This window comes from Colletotrichum tamarilloi, assembly GCF_030869305.1.
Source record: "Colletotrichum tamarilloi strain Tom-12 chromosome Unknown Scaffold_21.1, whole genome shotgun sequence".
Lineage (NCBI taxonomy): Eukaryota > Fungi > Ascomycota > Sordariomycetes > Glomerellales > Glomerellaceae > Colletotrichum > Colletotrichum tamarilloi.
Window position 1 is genome coordinate 75788 of NW_026849404.1, and position 17870 is coordinate 93657.

Below are 17870 nucleotides of genomic sequence, written 5' to 3' on the forward strand. Positions count from 1 at the left end.
ACCTTGAACGGCCAAGTTGGATATTGCAATGGGCAATGCGGTATTTCTGATGGCATTGAAGTTCCGATCATGCGGTAGATCTTAGACTTCTTACGAACAAACAGATGACCAAGCAGTTTGACACTAACCAACCTCCCTCCAAGCCGCAAAAGAGCCTCAAGCGTCTTGGCAACGACATTGAAGAAAGCGGCGTTTTACCTACTTCATTCTATAATCCCCTAAAAACAACACAAACAAGACGTCCAAGGTTGCCGTCGCCTAAGGAGCATAGATCTGCCATGGCACTGTTCCCGAAAGAAACGCCATCGTTGCAGTGAAGACCGACGCTGGCCTCTTGTCCGTAAGAAGGACTTGAGAACATTACCTGTCTGTTCCTGGAGCACCGAAGCAGGAAGATCCATCTCAAAACACTGCCGGTAATCGGCAACGTCCCGGATCTGAATGATCATACGTGCTTTCGGCTGAAGATAGTCACCAGACGCGCCAAAGAACGTTCACGTAAGTCAAGTTTGAGGTCTATTGAATATCCGTGCATTACTCAGGAAACACTTTGACAACTCCTTGGCATCTTTCTGAACACAGGGCCACCCCGACAAGTCGGAGCCGAACCGGGCTGTGTGGGGCAAGGTACGATGGCGACTGGCCAGGCGGATCTCGCGTCATTCCATAACCGAAAATACTTTTGGGTGCGGCATCCAATTTAGCCGCCGGTAGTTCACCCCATGTGTCGGCGGCAGTCCGACATTGCGTAAAATCAACGTCCGCACTCGGACGATCACAACGAGGTACCGCGATTTTGGGACGGCGAGCGGACCATGGCTTTACCTTGACCGATACCGAATGCTTGGCTGCGTTAAGTCAGTGGGCTTTTGCCGGAATTAAGAAGATAGCCCCGTTGACGTGATGAGAGAGGATTTGCGGGCCTGAGGAGCGTACATTCAAGTAACCTTGCATGGGTGATATAAGGAACTGAGAGAAGCCTATGCGGTGTGAGAACCTCCACGGAACCTGCCTTTCTCGAGGACATACCCCGCTTCCGTCAAAATGGCAGGCTTTGGGAAGAGCACGAAGGGTTACAAAGATAACACGGTTATCACTGCCACTGCGTTGGATGCAGGTGCCCCTTCGCCAGCAGCCGACGCTTCGAATGATGTACGTCTGATTCTGGAGTCAGACGACGGCCTGAAGACGACGGATCCTGAGCGGAATGAGTCAGACGACGAGAGAAAGCTCGTCAATGGTGGTGTCGTTATTAGGGATGGTATGTAAAGTCATGTAGCTTTTGACTGAAGCGCATGGTTCTGAACACCAGCTGATTCGCGAAGGCAACGATGTAGCAAGATACGTCGTTAGTACCCAAGACGATGGAGATGCGTCTTGTACCTTTCGATCGTTCATCATTGGCTCTGGTATTATGATTCTCGGTACAATGACTGAAGCTTCGGCGAGCTAACTTTACACAGGCCTTACAGCCCTTGCGGCCTGCATCAATCAAATGTAACAAGAATCCATGTCGTTTTCTGATGTCTCGTACTGACGCAACCACGCACAGTTACTTTTATAAGCCTGTCGATGTTTCATTTGCCTCGGTGTAAGCTACATAACCCACTTCAACCAGGCCCAAGGCATCATGCTGACGAGTCGTGTCAGGTTCCTGTGCTTGTTGGCATATGTGATCGGAGTTGCTTGGTCAGTTGTGCTTCCTCGACGGCAGCATGTGGAAAAGTATCTCCCATCGCAAGCGAAATGGCTTGGACCAGTTGTTCACTTTATTAACCCAGGCCATTTTGGGTTAAAGGAACATGCCGTCGCATCGATCCTTTCCACATCGAGCGGAAATGGCGCTGCAATCGTACAGGTGTTTGGTGCAGAACGGCTGTAAGTTTGGAATCTATCCTTCAACGTGAAAGCTCGCTTCTCAACAACAACTAGGTTCTACAACCGCAGCACCGACCCTGCTACTGCAATTCTGACAGTTTTCTCGGCATCAATCTTCGGATATGGTCTCGTTGGCATCCTGAGATCCATCATCGTTCATCGTCAGTCATATTTTGGGACCCTTGCCAATTATCAGAGATGAGGATCTGTTCTGACCCAAGACAGCGAGTGAGATGGTCTGGTGGCAATGCCTCCCCATGATCTCCATCTATCAGACTCTCCACCGCGAGCCCGAAGGCAACAACAAAGACAGGCTCCGAGTGTTTGGCTTCACCTCCATTGGCATGTTTATATGGGAGCCCATAGTATCCTACGTCTGGCCCTGGCTGAACGGCATCTCCATCCCATGTCTCGCCTCTATGAAGGCCGCACCACCAACTCGGAAGGTCCTAATGACCATCTTTGGCGGCATCAACTCCAACGAGGGCCAGGGAATCTTCAACTTCTCCCTGGACTGGCAGTACATCACGTCGCGATACATGTCCCTGCCGCTCCTACAACAAGCCAACTCTTGGGTGGGCATCGTGCTCTCTTACATCATGTGCTTCAGTCTCTACTACGGTGGAGCATGGGGTGCCAAGAAGTTCCCTTTCATGTCCACGGCCATGTTTGACGGGAAGACTGGCAAGGTCTACAACCAGACGGCTGTGTTTGGGCAAAACGCGATCCTCGATACTGAGGCGTTGGAGGTACATGGGCTCCCTCGGTTGACGGCGTCCAACGTCTGGGCGAACATGGCCGCGATGGCTGCCATAGGAGCGCTACTGACCCATATCGCTCTGTTTTACGGGCCACTGTAAGTCCACTGTCCATAAACCAATCAGTTTTGTATCGCTCCCTTTCTGACTTCAGCAGCATTAAGCGGTCTTTGAAACAAGCCTGGAAGAAGGAAGAGACAGATATTCACTACAAGATTATGCAAGAAAATTACAAAGACGTACCGATCTGGTGGTACATTGTCATCCTTCTCGTCGGCTTCTTCACTGGCCTTGGTGCCGTCATCAAGGGCCACACCACGCTTGATGCCTGGGCGTATGTTTGCGCCATTGTAAGTCTACTTCGCCTTTCCCACTAATTTTATTATGACTCTTATCGTTCTCGTAGCTTCTCGGATGCATTGTCGCGCCATTTTCGCTATGCTTATACGGCCTACTGGGCACTAGCGTCGCCACGAACAACCTTTCCAAGATGCTGTGCGGCGTACTTCAACCCGGAAAACCTGTCGCCAATTTATACTTCTCGATGTTCAGTCACGAGGTTACTGTCCTCTCTGTATTCTTGTCAACTGACCTCAAGATGGCCCAATATCTCAAGATCCCGTGGAGAACCATGTTCATCCTGCAAACTTGGGGAAGTCTATTTGGGACAGCTCTGAACTACGTTATAATGGACACAATTGTAGAAAATCGCCGAGAAATCCTCCTTGACCCTATCGGCACCCAAGTTGTAAGTTGGTCTTGACCTCAAACTCTGGTCCTCAGATCTAACCCAAAACTAGTGGAGCGGACGCAAGATTCAGTCTCTTAACACGACTGCAGTCACCTGGTCTCTCGCCAAGTATGTCTATGGATTCGGCAAAGATGGTTATGGCTGGTGAATATCTCAAAGAAACTCTCGGTGCTTTGACATCTTCTCACAGCTGCTTTCAGGATTCCTCTCTCCATCGTCGTCGGGGCTGCTATCCCCGTTGCCTTGTGGCTTGTATCCAAGAAGTACAAGACTATCTATGGCTGGGAAGTAAGCAAGTTCGTCACCCCTGTCATATTCCACAATGCCTCAGAGACGACATCTGGAACTACTTCTGTCATCTGGTCTCAGGTCGTGGTTGGCTTGTGGTCTCAATGGTACATGCGTTTGCGTCATCCTGCCTGGTTCGGCAAATACAACTACATCGTCGGCGGTGGTCTCGATGCAGGCGCCAAGGTCATGATGTTCATCTTGACCTTTGCCGTTGCGGGTGGATCAGGGAAAGAGGTGCCATTTCCCACGGTGAGTATTGTCAATAGATTGAGATTAAGTCTATAGTTTCCTCTAACAACATTGCAGTGGTGGGGAAACCCGGAATCCAGTTCCAAGCAGTACGCTGATTACTGCGGTACTGGCTAGACTCCTCATCTGGAGTCTGACTGAGTTAGTCTAAGGACTAAGAATGGAATTATTGGTCAAGTCTCGATGGCAGCTCCTAAAGGCATCTAGAATAGCCATCGGTGTAGCTTCATGCATCTCAAAACTTCCAAGACAAGCATCACAGCATCATTGTAGCTCAACCTTCAAGAGAAGACTTGGGGTAACTATAGGAATGATGGCTAGATTCACAATGGCTCCAGTGCTCCTTGCCCACTAATGGGCTCAGGCACCGCATCCCTCGCCAGCTTTTGCCACGCCTTCAACCGGCGCTGATCGACCCAATTTCCGTGGACCTGTGCCTTGACATGGAAGGGCAACTGAATGACAGCGATGGGATTTTCGAAATCCTTCGTATCCAGCACCACAATCTCGTTTCTGTTGGCACCTCTGCGCTCAACCATGGTCATGACCCATCCGTCTCCCTCCGGCGCATCATCGCTTCGTGGTATGAAGATCGGCTCCTGACAGAACGACTCAGGCCCGGCGTTGAAGCACTTGGTTTCTTTCGTCTTTGAATTGTGCATCGCCAGACCGTTCAGTCCTTCGACAATAGTATGGCCATCACCGCTCTGGTCTTCGTGAATGTAGACATTGATCCAGACGTAGTTATATGACTTCGACAGGAAACGCTCATCAAGCCGAGGGAACTCTGCAGGCATGTCGAGAATAATCTCCGGATCTGGAACCGTGCTATTCGTGGGCTGGGAGAGATCAAAAGTCCAACGAACGTAATCAGACTTGGGATTAGGGGCCGGATAAACTCCTTCGTTCGTAGGGAAGAATGGAAAGCCATTGTCGTGCACACGAGTCGTCTCCATGAACAGCGTCTCCCCGTCCTCGCTCTCCCACGCACCGCCCGTGTGAATGAGCATGCAGTTCTTCCACGAGTACACCCGACTCTCGCCCGGCTGCCAGCCAGGCGGAAGCTTGGTCGAACTTCGACGGGGGGCTACGATGAAGGTAGCAGGAAGATCATAGTCCCAGGCCCAGTGGTGCCCTCCCTTCTTCATGCGATCCACGCTAGCTTCGAATGGCCAAAGTGCCAGGATGATCCAGTTTGGCGTGATGGCACAGTCGTGGATTGGTGCGCACCACGGTGACTTAATCCATTGCTCGTCGTGCTTCACGCCGTTGCTGTCCAGTGCGTAAATGACAATGTCCAGCGACGCAAGACCTCTGGCCTCATATCCGAATACGACTAGCTCATTCGTGTAGGGATCGATCTTGGGGTGAGCTGTAAATGTCTTTGCTTTGATTTGTCCAAAAGGGTCGTATTTGATGGTTTCCAAGGTCTGTGGGTCAACTGAATAGGGCAGTCCTCCTTCTTTCAGGGCGAGAAAATGATCGGCCCATAACACGACGTTGGTGTTGGCGGTGGAATCCACTGCGGCACGAACGCAGGGGTGATGGGTGAATGGGTTGCGATAGAGACCAAATAAGGCCTTGTTGGCCTTGCGCTCGAGCTTGTAACGCTCGGTTTCGACGTAGCGCATCTTCATATCGACTCTCCCATCTTTGATACGGAATGCTGAGATGTTGCCGTCGCCGTCTAGGGGAACATTGTTGGGATGGGGCGGCACGAAGGGGTCTGTCATGACTCGGTAGAAGGTGCCGTCGATCTCCTTTGGGATTTCTCCCAGGACTACTAAGTCGCCAATTTCACCTTCAAGACGGCATGGCAGATTGGATCCAGCGAGATCGTAGGCCTCCGGCCACTTCGTAGTCAGACCATAATTCGAAATTGCATGTGTCTTGGATGAGGTGGCGACCTCAGCCGCTTCGTCGTCTGTTCGACCAGGAGCCATTGCTTTCTGTAGTTGAGGGGGCAATGTTGTGTGAAGTCTTGTTTGCTGACGAGGATAGTAGTGTTAAATGCATTTGTAAACGGCATCTTCCAGCTATATCTTATACTAAGAATGATCAGACGATACATTTCATAAGGCAATAACAGAACGATGGCCATTGACCTCAATAATGGGCAAAATGTAACTACCGAAACCTCACCCCTTGCCAAGTCAGAATAGAGTTCACCGGCCCAGACCCTTGCGGCCGGCCCGCGGGTCATTCACACTATTTCCCCAGAATTCCCCGCATCAAGGGCGGCCGCCTCTGCTTCTAAGCGCCAAAATGGGGCCTCGGTGAGCTGTCGATGACCTCCATCGGGCACCTCCCCAGGGATGTGCTGGAAATCTAGTCCTAAAATTATCAATCACGGATGTAATTCCTATCCGTCATCTCAACCCGTCAAGGATGATTCCCATCCTTGAGATCTGTTATCTCGTCCGCCGGTCGTCCGAAGCCATAGATCCATCCGGCTTGAAACCTCATGTGACACCAGACTGACATAGACCCATCTACTGGAGCTGACATTGCCTTTACATCACTTGGGATTGGTCGTTAGTATTGCATCTCTTCACATTGGCTGATTGATCAGAAGAGCCGCTCAGGAGCCTCCCAGGAGCAGTTCTTCTGCTGCCTACGGATACCACTTGGACTCTACTTGGGTTTCATTAGCGCTACCTCGGGTATGTGGCGGCCATAGACCTGCATCGGCATAGTGCCGAGTTTACTGGGTCTGTGCAACGACATGTCGAGTGGTCATCTTCTAGCAATGCGATCCCGAGACGGACGCGGGGCAGTGTCCCGGCCCGTAGGATCATGAACAGCGTGCGAGTTCCCGGAGCAAAATTGCCTCCCATGATGTCTCAATCTCCTTTCGCCCGGAGCAGCCCATTATCGTCTTCAATGTTTTTCGTCCTCTATAGCGTCCCGATCGTCATTTTCGTGTCGACTAAGAGCTAGTTGCTCTGTGCTAAGTGAGACCTTAGACAACCAAACAGTCTCTCCGGGGCCACTTCCACATCATGCCTGGATTTCTCAGTCCGGCAGTCAGGCCCGGACGGCAGTTGCAGATCAATCCGCTTCAAGCAAATTATCGGAACGCAGGCGGCTCTAAATTGATAGCCACTTCAGAAGATGCTGCCAAAAAATCGCTAGGGTTCGGGGTATCGAATGAAATAAACGTCTTTGACACCAACAACACCGTCAGTCACTTTCTGGTTCTAGAAACGACACCATAGGCTGAGCGATTCATTCGAATGACTTACAGTCTTTCTGGCCATCTAGTCAAACATTTCTCTTGTTCATCACAAGCTCAGGTGGAACCCCTCTGTTCTGCCTGATGAGAAGCAGTGATCCCCCCAACGGCACCAGCAATGATGCCACCAACGATGAGGACGGCCATCGCGAGCACAAAAATCCAATATCGTCGAAGCCACGATCGTTTGCTCCGGGATGCCATGGGCTCCGTTGAAATGGGAATCGCTACGTATGTACCGGAAGGCCTGTTGTCGGATCGATCGACTGCCGCAATGTCTGGAGGCGCCAGCTCCCGCTTCTTGCCGTCTTCAACAATAGCCGAATGCCCAGACCAGTCGCTGATTGCCATCTGATCACTGTATACTGTTCGGGCGGATTGCAAACGTCGAGGGACAGTTGACGTTGAAGCAGTTGAGAGCGGAGTTCGGTTCTTAGTTTTACATTGGACGGCTGAGATGGAAAGGTCGATGAAGACTGGAAGGAGGTTGATTACCTTTCGAATCACACGTGTGCAACAATGCGAAGGCGTGCTGCATATTTCAAGCGAACAACGGTTGGTGTATTCCCACGTGCCCCTTGCACAGAACATGCGCCTGCTCGGGATTTCCGGCATTTGTACGAGGCAATCAAGAGACAAGTGTCTCTGGTGCGCATGGTCAGCTTGCAAGTCAAGCTAGTCAACGGCGAATAGTGTTGACGGTGGGGTGCCTCTCTTAGTCGCCAATTCGCGCTAGCTGTGATATTTAACTTTCTTCGATAACAAGGTACTCAGACAGGTGATGTGCGAATAAGCACGTTGACTCTGCGGAAAGGCGTTGGAGATTTGACAGAATCCCGCTGTGGCGACACGAGCGAACACTTCCCTAGCTTGGTGACGACCAAAAGAAATTACGCAAGCCGTGTTTTCGTGAAACGCTTTGCTTTTCTCAAAAGTGCCCTCACAGCTCGATGCAGCTCGATGCACGCGTCAAGCTGAGCCTTGAGAATTCTCATTTTTACATCAGCCGAGGCACGATCGCCGCAATGAAGAAAAGCTCGGCTCGAGAGGTTGAGCTTGTAATAGGCAAATGATCTTGATCGTGTCTTTACTCTCCCACGAATTACGCGGTCGAAATTTTGTTTACGCTCTGTGATACATCAGCGGCGCTGGGATGTCCAATGTCTTAGCCAAGGGTCACTGGCTCGAATCGACCGCGTGGGCCTGAGACTAGCGCCAGTTGGAAAAACAAATATGGACGCCTCCACGGAGCAAACTCGTACCACTCTGGAACACCGATGCGTGTCTTCACTCTCCCTTCGCTCAGGCCCCGCCGGAAAAGCCGGGTTTCCTAGGTCCGAACAGGACTATCGATAAATTGAAGTTCATGAGATAAGAGCTCGCGTGTAGTCATTTCAGATCAAAGCTTTGGCTAAATGTTCATCACACAATCAGAGTTGATGGAAGAGAACGTTAAACCCGTCTCCTAATTCAGGAAGAGAATATTCCAGTTCTCCGAATTCTAGGGTATTCGTAGTCCACCTCATATGCACTTACAAGAAATTGACAGCTCCGGCCTCTCATGCGCTGATACGGCTGGGTGTGCTTGACAATTCCGTGGAAGCATTCTCCTCAGCCCGAAATGCCTTGAAACGTGAAGACGTAGCACATCTACAAATAAGAATAACAAGGAATTGAATGCATTGTAGGCTCAATAATGTTGATGATTTGCTGACATTGCGCCTCGGCTTTGACGATTCTTCTTCGTGTCAATCGCAACGCTGCTAACTGGTGAGAAAGCCTTGGCATAGGATGAAGCCTACGAGCGCACCTAGCTGGGATAGATCGTGAACCGAACTTGTTTTGCGAGTAACAGATAAGGCCTGGGAAGCGCAATATTTCTCCTTACCATTTAAATGATTTGGAGACCTTATCCACCAAGAACTTCCGACTGCTGCCGTCAGAGGGCCAATGAGTTTTAAGGATCGCCAGGGCCCAATAAATAGCCTCTTGTAACCCACAGGACCGGACCGTCGCCGCCATCCCGACAGAAATTACTAAAAGCGGGTGACACATCGACCGTCTTTCGGGCACTAAGCACGGGTGAGAGATGTCGCAGTCTGGAACTCTGGTCACGCAATAGCTGAATGGCAGGGGCTTATCTGGACCCAACCGCGACGGAACGCCCCGGTCTCTCGCCCGCTCTCACATCGCGGCCTCCGTTACCGTCGGTGATTGGACTGACAGTGCGGTGGGAGGCGAGAAATGCAACGTTTGCCCTACACCTGGTGGGTTTTGCCCAGACTTTGGCCTCTTCAAACACCTGCAACCTGGGCGCGGGATGGCAATCTTTTTGGATCGCGACATCGAAAATCACTTCATTCGGAAGAATTCGCCCAACTTTTCCTTGACGACTTGAATCGTAATGACGGTTTCTTTTAGCTAATCCAACCGAGATGGCTCTTTATATAGTCATGAAGCAGCGCCTCGTCTTTTACCAGATGGGACTTCCTGATCTCGCTCACGAGGTCATTTCCACCCTCTTATATTTCGGGGGTCTTCAGTCTTTGCTTGCTGGTAAATGTCACTGAAGCCACAATGGGCGAACCCACATCAGTGACTTTGTCGACACCCAGGCCTGGGACCGAGGAACCCATCAACTATGGCCCCCCACAAGAAGGCATCTTTAAGCACATCTCGAAGATCATTCCGTACTTTCGCGACCCTAGAAATGTCCTAGTCTTCAAACTAGACGTCATGCTGCTTGCATGGATGTTCCTGGCAGGCATCATGAAGGAAATGGATCAGTCTGCCACAACCCAAGCCTACGTCTCCGGCATGAGAGAGTCCCTCAGCCTATACGGCAATGAGCTTGTCGAATTCAATACCTTTTTCTCAATTGGGTATGCTCTGGGCTTGGTACCTGGCCAGTTGATACAGACAAGATTCCGTCCCTCAATGTTCCTTCCATTCTGTGAGATGAGCTGGGGGCTGCTGGTACTCTTGTAAGTCTCCAACATCTTTCTTATCGAACGCCATCTCACCACTAGCGCAGCACATACAAAGCCCCGAATGCGCAAACGATCTTCGGTCTCCGGTTCTTCCTCGGACTGTTCTCGTCTGCCTTCTGGCCAAGCGTCGTCGCCCTCATATTCAACTGGTACACCCCCGCCGAGCTCGCCGTCCGAGTCGCCTGCTTCACAGTGTGTGACGTTGCCGGCGCGATGTTCCTCGGTGCTCTGCAAGCAGCTCTGTTTCGCGACATGAACGGTGTTCATGGCCTCGCCGGCTGGCAGTGGCTCTTCATCATCGCCGGCTCCGTCACAGTGGGCCAGGGCCTCATAGCCTTCGTCACCGTGCCCGACTCGCCAGCGAATACGCGCGCCATCTATCTCACTGAGAACGAGAAACGCCTGGCTCGTGAGAGGATGGGAAACTCTGGCGTCAACACATCCAAGCGCATTCCGGCATCCGTACTCCGCCAAAAGCTGCGAAAGCTTATTGTTCATCCAGTCACGTACTTCTACCTCTTCTCTTTTGCCTTTGGGGCTTGGGCTCATAGGGCAAATTCCTACTTTGTCCTGTACCTCGAAAGCATCAAAGACTCAGCCGGCAACCGCGTTTATGACACGTACCAGGTCAACATCCTGCCCTTGGGTGGGTACGCCTTGCAAATTGTCACCAATATTGGTCTCAACTGGCTTTCCGACTGGAAGCGTTGGCGTTGGCAGATAAGCATTTTCTCTGCCGCAGCTCACGGCATCTGTCTATCAGTCTTATGCGGGTGGCCGTCTGATCACAAAGTCATCCTTGCGTTTTACTTCCTCACGTATGGCACCAACGCCGGTGGCCCATCGCTCATAGCATGGATGGCTGAGATACTCCGAAAGGAGCCCGAGGCTCGTTCCATTATCGTGGCCTTGACTGTCACAGTGGTCTACATTGGTCATGCGACTATACCCCTGGGCGCCTTCCGCGTCGCAGACGCTCCAAGATACCCTATCGGATTCCCTCTTACAACTGCGTTCACCGTGGCTACGATTCTGACACAGCTTGGTATGTTGTGGTGGGATGGGCGGCATCCACAGATGGCAGAGTACGGATATGAGCCAGCCATCAGTGCCCAAGGTTTTTCGGACGAGGAGAACGCCAAAGTTGCTGAATCGGAAGCTCCTGTCGATGGAGGTAACGATAAGTCAGCTCAGATCTCGGGTACGAAAGAGCTGTAGATCCACTTTTGACAAAATTGACATACATCTGAGACCTTGTGTTCACTGTATCCGACGGAGAAGGTGCACAAGAGTGGGCCTTCCTTCCTTCCCTAGTAGGCATATTCTGTTTATTCCGCCTGCACCCAGCCTCGATGCCCACATGATGAACAAAAATGCTTCATTCTGTCACCAAGGCCTGTGTCGTAGCGGAGAATGTCATCGCATTGATTGAATAGCTCCGCACGCATAGGTCCCGGGTTCGAGTCCCGTATTGTTCTTGTAAAAATCCTTGCATCGTTACACCTGAGACTGGTAAGAGTCTCCTCGGATCTTTCGTAGGCTCCCTGTGTTAGGGGCCGAGCTTTTTGCACCTAGGCAATTAGAACATCAGGACGACAGTGTATGTTTGTATTTTTTCTGAGGGCTTGATTGGTTGATTGGTTGAACTCTACCTACTCATACCTTATTAAGCTGACCATCCCAGTCGAGGATCTGAAGAGGTCAGACATACGAATCCCACCACCACCAAAATAACGAACATCACCCAAGCACATAGCTCCTTGCTTTCCGATATCTCATAAGAGGGATCAGTAGAGGAAGTAGATGCTGGTCTCTGGTCGACCTCAATATCTGCTGGAACTAATCTGTATCTGTGGGTGGTTCCTTCAGTATCCACAAGGTAGAGCTGCGGAGACTTCATACAAGGCCCTGCGGCCCAGCTTCGATGAAATGGTTGACTTTGTCTCTGCGATGATGCATCCTTTTGGGTGGGAAACGTTCCATAAGAAGCAGCAGGTAGTTCGAAATCTTGTGGGCAGTCCAACAAGGTCGAGCATGATTCGTCTCCCGAGTCAGAGGAATCCGACATTTTTGCTTTTAGATCGATGTGATCTGAGATCGGCTTTGAAGTTCACTGGCGGCTAATGTAGATACTAGGATGATGGGGCCCAGTGCTCGAGTGACAAGTTTGGGGCCGAGGTGATGGGGAGGTAAAGACTGCTAATTTCATGGTCTCCGGGGTTTTTATAAGCGTGGTAGCACATAAGACACCAACAGCAGGTTGACGGTCGTACCAAACGCAGCGATCTGTGTATTGACAAAGCAAATGAACATGGGTTCTCGCATATTGTTCTCGTGTCGCACCGGGAAAGCCTGACCTCTGCCCCCTACTCTCCCCGCGAATGAAGGTAGAGCCAGAGAACCTTTGAACACTTGTTCTGATTCCCTGGGATAAAAGTCAAACACGAGCAGCGGGTTTGTGGACGAAAGACCCGCGTCATGTTGGTATTGGTGGTAGAATGCCACAAGAATTTTGCATTACATATGCATTGCTTCGAGTTAGACAGTAAACACACCCTCCAGCTGAAATCTTAACATCAATTAATTGCCCTTGATTTTCAGTCTCTGCTTTCGTAAGCTTTTGGTACGTGATGTGGTAGAGTAGCTGCCAAAAACCACGACCCGTGGTTCCTATGCCCCAAAGATCGTCGTAAGCAATTAGGCACACGACTATGGATGAGAGAAAACAGTAATCTGCAAATAAATCCCGTCAATATTCTTTCATCTCTGGGTAGTGAATACTACGATTTGTGTGCAACGCCGTGGCATCACGAGTAGAGTTCAGACAGGGAAGTGTGGGGAGAGGTCTGGTCGAGAGACCTACCACAATGATAATGGCAATCACCACCATCAGAGAAAAGAATATGACATATTCCACATTTCTGATCCCAGAAGAGTTTTCCATCGAGTCAATTTTGGAGAGAATGGAGCCTTCAAAATGGCGTGGGTGAATATTGCGTTTCGGAACTTGGAGTTGTTGGCTTGATTTCTCCCTGTCACCAAGAAGATCTTCAAGACTTTCCAGATCTTGTCTCGGGTCTTCCACGGCTTGATTCTTTTCGACTTCTGCCGGCACGAGGCGATACTTTTTGTAATTCCCTTGGCTGTCGATTAAATAAAGCTCGGGAATATTGGCAATCGATGGTCCCGCTACTGAATGGTTGGCTTGCTCCTGGTAACGAGTCTGGTCTCTTCGCCTTCGTTTCTTCATGTTGCGATCATTCTCACGTCCGCCGCTTATCGGAGCCAGGCAAACGCGATCCGACAGGGCATCTTGGCGAGAACTATCCAAGTTCCAGTCAAATAAGGTAGACATGTCGGAATCATCATGGGTGTCTGCATATGATTGACAGTCGGTTCCAGACCGGTCGCCAGAGTCGAAAAGGACATCGTCATTAGATGAGTCCGACATCCCCAAGTGTATGATTGTTGAGGGCGGTGAAGATTACAGTCGCTTTGCAGAGAGAAGCAAGAGTAAGGGAAATACTTGTTGTCAAAGGGCATGCAAACAACTGTGCACTTATTTATGAGACGCATGAAGGTGATCATTCAATGAAGGTAAACTCGGAATCTGTTAAGGCAACAAAGGATTGCTTGCTAATTGCGTAACAGCGTTGATGTTTCAACTCATGCAGCTATCCGCAGAATTACAACAACATCAAAGGGCCAAGAAGCAAACACCATGGATCTGCAATTCACATTTCGATCCAGACCTGTCTATCATTTTAGAGACACTTCTGGCCTGTGGGTGACAGATATTACTAAACTGCCAAAACCTTTTGACCGTGCTGGGCGTTATCGTAATGAGGAAGCGACGCGTTTGCTCACCGAATATGGTCCCACCTTGTCTTGCGGTCTCATTGTGCTACTCTACACGTTGTCTAGTATTGGCTCAAAGATCATAGAGAAGGACAAGAGCTCGTCGCCTACGCTTACCGCTCAACTTACACGCAGGCTTTTCTCCGAGCGAAGGCGCTCCATTCTCTTTGTCACAAGACCTTTGCTTACTATAATTCTGATGTCGCGTGGATTGCAGATGGAATAAAGTACGGCCGCTTCGTAAATCCCAATCCATCACCGCTCCTCCGGTGATATATATCTCCGCATTTCGCAGAGCGGAGTCAGCGACTGGTCCCGGGACTGGATCGGATGTGGTATTTGCGGGGCCCCGTGGACTCCGGAAGTCTCCGGACAGGGTTCCGGCTGCTGCGGGTTTAGCCTAAATGCGCCGAATGCACCGAAGTGATCGAATCAAGGCAAGTTTTGCTCACGCGTGACAGGAGACTCCGTCGCGTTTACCGACGATACTCCGAGACGGCCCGCTCATCCTACGGGGAAGGACAGTATTTCGGCGGTTTTTGTGCTTCGGACTCGGGTCTGTGCTGACCGAATCCCTAGATGACACCGCATAATATTGACCGGAAGGCCACTTGAAGCTTGATAGCTGTCCGAGATCACCGGGCTTTCCAAATTCCCCTAACTTCAATCACTTGAGCTTCGTCAGATCAAGGGATTATCAGTATCGTCGAGATGGCTGCTGAGTTCACCCCCCTCGACGTCGAGGCGTTGATCAAGCAAATGACCGGGGACGAGAAGATCGAATTGCTTGCTGGGCAGGGATCTTTCCGAACGACCGGTCTACCTCATCGCCAAATACCAGATCTCATTGTTAGCCGGCACTTTGCCTAGGGATGAGCATCTTGCTAACCTCCCGTGCAGACCTCAGACGGCCCTCATGGCATCCGAGGACGTCGTTCTTTTGCTCGTGTTAGTCCAAGTCCTTGATCGCTCTGGGCGACGAGAAGCCTTCAAATTTGGCCATTCTTTGGCTCCGATACTGATAAATGATTTTCTTCCCCAGAACCCGAGCCCCATGCTGCCCTCTGCCACTGGTATGGGCGCAACTTTCAACGCCGAATTATTGCACAAGGTCGGCAATCTTCTTGGAGAGGAGGCAAGAGCCAGAGGGGTGCATGTGCTGTTGGCACCTACCATCTGCCTCCAGCGTTCACCATTATTCGGACGTGGCTTCGAGGCGTTCGCCGAGGATCCCTTCCTGAGCGGCATTCTCGGAGCAGCCTACATCAACGGTGTGCAAGAACGAGGTGTTGCAACGAGTGTCAAGCATTATGCCGCGCACGATCAGTCGGATAATTCCATTGAAGATAATGTCTGCATGACGCAGCGGACCTTGAGAGAGATCCATCTCATGCCATTCCAACTCGTCGTGCGCGACTCAGACCCCTGGACCTTTATGACCTCTTACAATAAGATCAATGGTATTCACGTTAGCGAAGACCCTTTGCTGCTGAAGCAGGTTCTTCGAGATGAATGGGGCTTCAAGGGACTCGTCATGAGCGACTGGTTTGGTACGTACAGCACCTCTGAAGCCATCAACGCCGGGCTGGATCTGGAGATGCCCGGGCCCACACAATGGAGAGGCAAGTGTCTAAGTCTAGCTGTCAACAGCCGCAAAGTCGCGCGTACGACAGTTGACGAGGCTGTTCGGAATGTTCTCAATTTGGTGAACAAAGTGAAGGATACGAAACCGGCTGGCTATTTCGCGGCATCGAACACACCCGAGCAGCAGGCTCTGATTCGTCAACTGGTCGCTGAAAGCATCGTCTTGCTAAAGAATGATCGCAAGGTGCTCCCCATCACAAAACCAGAAGGGAAGACAATCGGATTGATTGGCGATCACGTCAAGAACCCTGCTTTGAGTGGAGGTGGCAGTGCAGAGGTTGAGCCTTACTACTCCGTGACACCTTACGATGCTATTGTCGAGGCAGTTGGAAAGGAAAACGTATCATATGCCCTTGGTTGCCATTGTAAGGTTTCACTCAACATACTTGGGATATTTGATATTAACAGCAGTCGCAGCCTTCAGATTCAGCCCACTTCTAAAGAATTTAATGCCTCAGCAGTCACAGCACAAAGGGTTTGGGTGGTCAGTTGAGATCTTTGAGGAGAATCCGGACGAGAACCCTAACGCAGAAGTACTCGTGACGGCTCACGCCCAGAAAGAACTCATAGATGTGCCAGAGAGTTTCCACGCGTCGCTTCCAAAGAAGTTTTACGTCAGAGCCCGGGCTATATACACGCCTTCCGTCACGAGCCCCTTCAGATTCGGCTTCAGTACATCGGGGAAGGGCAAGCTCAAAGTAGACGGGAAAGATGTCATCGATTTATGGACGGACCAGCCGCCGAAAACAGGGCCTACGCCTTGCTTCAACAGGCTTTCCATGGAAAAGTTTTGCAACATAGATGTGGTTGAGGGTCTAACCCTCGAACTTGAGGTTGTTCAAGTAAACGAGGACCTCTCAGGAGGTGTTGGCACAGCTTTGACTCTTGCAGGCCGCGTTGGTGGATTTGAGCTCATTGATGAGGAGGTCGCCATCAAAGAAGCTGCAAACTTGGCCAAGGAAGTCGATATTCCTATCGTTGTGACTGGACTGTCATCAGATTTCGAGTATGAAGGGGCCGACCGAAAGCACCTCAGACTGCCAGGCCGCGTCGACGATCTAATCGAAGCAGTGCTTCAAGCCAATCCAAATGCTGTAAGTAGCTTCCCTTCTTGGCCGAACACACGAGGGCAACCGCGAGTTACAAATGTTCGATACTAACACATCCTCAAAGGTAATTATCACTCAATCAGGTTGTCCAATTGAGATGCCGTGGGAATCGAAAGCAGCTACCTTGGTGCACGCATGGTTCGGCGGCCAGGAGACAGGCCATGGCCTCGCAGACGTTCTCTTCGGCAAAGCCAATCCCTCCGGCCGCCTATCTCAGACGTTCCCTGTGTCCATCAAGCATACCCCCGCATACCTCTCATTCTCAAAGTCTGACTACGATATCGTGTACGGTGAGGGGGTCTTCATCGGCCACCGCTACTACGAATCAGTTGACAGAGATCCGCTCTTCTACTTCGGCCAAGGCCTGTCCTACTCAACGTTTGAGTACTCGAAGCTTGAGGTGCCAAAGACATTTGGGCCGACGGAAGATTACAAAATGAAAGTCTTGGTTGACGTAAAAAACACGGGTCCTTACGACGGAGCGGAGGTTGTTCAGGTCTACATCCACGATCCAGAGAGTACGCTGCTGAGGCCTGTCCGAGAGCTCAAGGCGTTTTCCAAACCTTTCTTGTCTGTCAATGAGACAAAGACTGTTGAGGTCGTGCTCGATAAGTACTCACTTTCGTACTGGTCGCAGGAGAGGTCCAAGTGGATTGCTGAAGCAGGAGACTATGTTGTCATTATTGCCTCAAGCTCCAAACCACAGGACGAGATCCTGCGGGCCACTTTTAACTTGCCCGAGACCTTTTTCTGGGACGGCGTCTGATTGCGCGCATTTAAACAGCTAGAGTAGAGGGCATTGAGGCAACGAGGGTGTCGAGTCAACTTCACACGTCGACGCCTAAAGTGCAACATGGATGATATAGATTTCATGTGTAGAGATAGTCGAAAACCCCTAGCTCCGCATGTTCTAAATTTTCACATGTAAACGTCAGGATACTTATTCCTCGAGAAAGGCCTGCAATATGCTTTGAATCTGGTCGTCAACAGCATAGACTACCTTTAGCTATAGGACTATTTGGGAAATAGCACCTCGACCCACGAGCAGCAGGAACGGCTTCAGGACTCGCAAGCTCATCCGTCTCCTCTGTGGGAAGTTTCATGCCC

General features: G+C 50.7%; 7 protein-coding genes across 7 annotated transcripts; 3 read left to right on the forward strand and 4 right to left on the reverse strand.

Moving 5' to 3' along the window:
* Positions 1–1044: 1044 nt before the first annotated feature.
* Positions 1045–4044, forward strand: CTAM01_07017 (oligopeptide transporter 8; the record flags this gene model as incomplete). Its single annotated transcript, XM_060523042.1, has 12 exons — positions 1045–1261; positions 1326–1409; positions 1464–1497; positions 1553–1591; positions 1651–1878; positions 1933–2039; positions 2104–2734; positions 2794–2986; positions 3043–3384; positions 3437–3531; positions 3588–3927; positions 3985–4044. 12 exons carry the CDS (start codon positions 1045–1047, stop codon positions 4042–4044), a joined length of 2370 nt encoding a protein of 789 aa, XP_060382173.1.
* Positions 4045–4250: 206 nt separating this feature from the next.
* Positions 4251–5870, reverse strand: CTAM01_07018 (isoeugenol monooxygenase; the record flags this gene model as incomplete). Its single annotated transcript, XM_060523043.1, has 1 exon — positions 4251–5870. One exon carries the CDS (start codon positions 5868–5870, stop codon positions 4251–4253), a length of 1620 nt encoding a protein of 539 aa, XP_060382174.1.
* A 1349-nt stretch (positions 5871–7219) lies between these two features.
* On the reverse strand, positions 7220–7513 carry CTAM01_07019 (uncharacterized protein; the record flags this gene model as incomplete). The annotated part of the gene is made up of 1 exon (XM_060523044.1): positions 7220–7513. One exon carries the CDS (start codon positions 7511–7513, stop codon positions 7220–7222), a length of 294 nt encoding a protein of 97 aa, XP_060382175.1.
* A 2226-nt stretch (positions 7514–9739) lies between these two features.
* Positions 9740–11370, forward strand: CTAM01_07020 (major facilitator superfamily transporter; the record flags this gene model as incomplete). The annotated part of the gene is made up of 2 exons (XM_060523045.1): positions 9740–10146; positions 10197–11370. 2 exons carry the CDS (start codon positions 9740–9742, stop codon positions 11368–11370), a joined length of 1581 nt encoding a protein of 526 aa, XP_060382176.1.
* A 448-nt stretch (positions 11371–11818) lies between these two features.
* On the reverse strand, positions 11819–12220 carry CTAM01_07021 (uncharacterized protein; the record flags this gene model as incomplete). Its single annotated transcript, XM_060523046.1, has 1 exon — positions 11819–12220. The coding sequence occupies one exon, from the start codon at positions 12218–12220 to the stop codon at positions 11819–11821; it is 402 nt and encodes a 133-aa protein (XP_060382177.1).
* A 681-nt stretch (positions 12221–12901) lies between these two features.
* Positions 12902–13603, reverse strand: CTAM01_07022 (uncharacterized protein; the record flags this gene model as incomplete). The annotated part of the gene is made up of 1 exon (XM_060523047.1): positions 12902–13603. One exon carries the CDS (start codon positions 13601–13603, stop codon positions 12902–12904), a length of 702 nt encoding a protein of 233 aa, XP_060382178.1.
* Positions 13604–14721: 1118 nt separating this feature from the next.
* Positions 14722–17529, forward strand: CTAM01_07023 (glycosyl hydrolase family 3; the record flags this gene model as incomplete). Its single annotated transcript, XM_060523048.1, has 4 exons — positions 14722–14859; positions 14918–16019; positions 16072–16748; positions 16828–17529. The coding sequence occupies 4 exons, from the start codon at positions 14722–14724 to the stop codon at positions 17527–17529; spliced, it is 2619 nt and encodes an 872-aa protein (XP_060382179.1).
* Between the last annotated feature and the right edge of the window lie 341 nt (positions 17530–17870).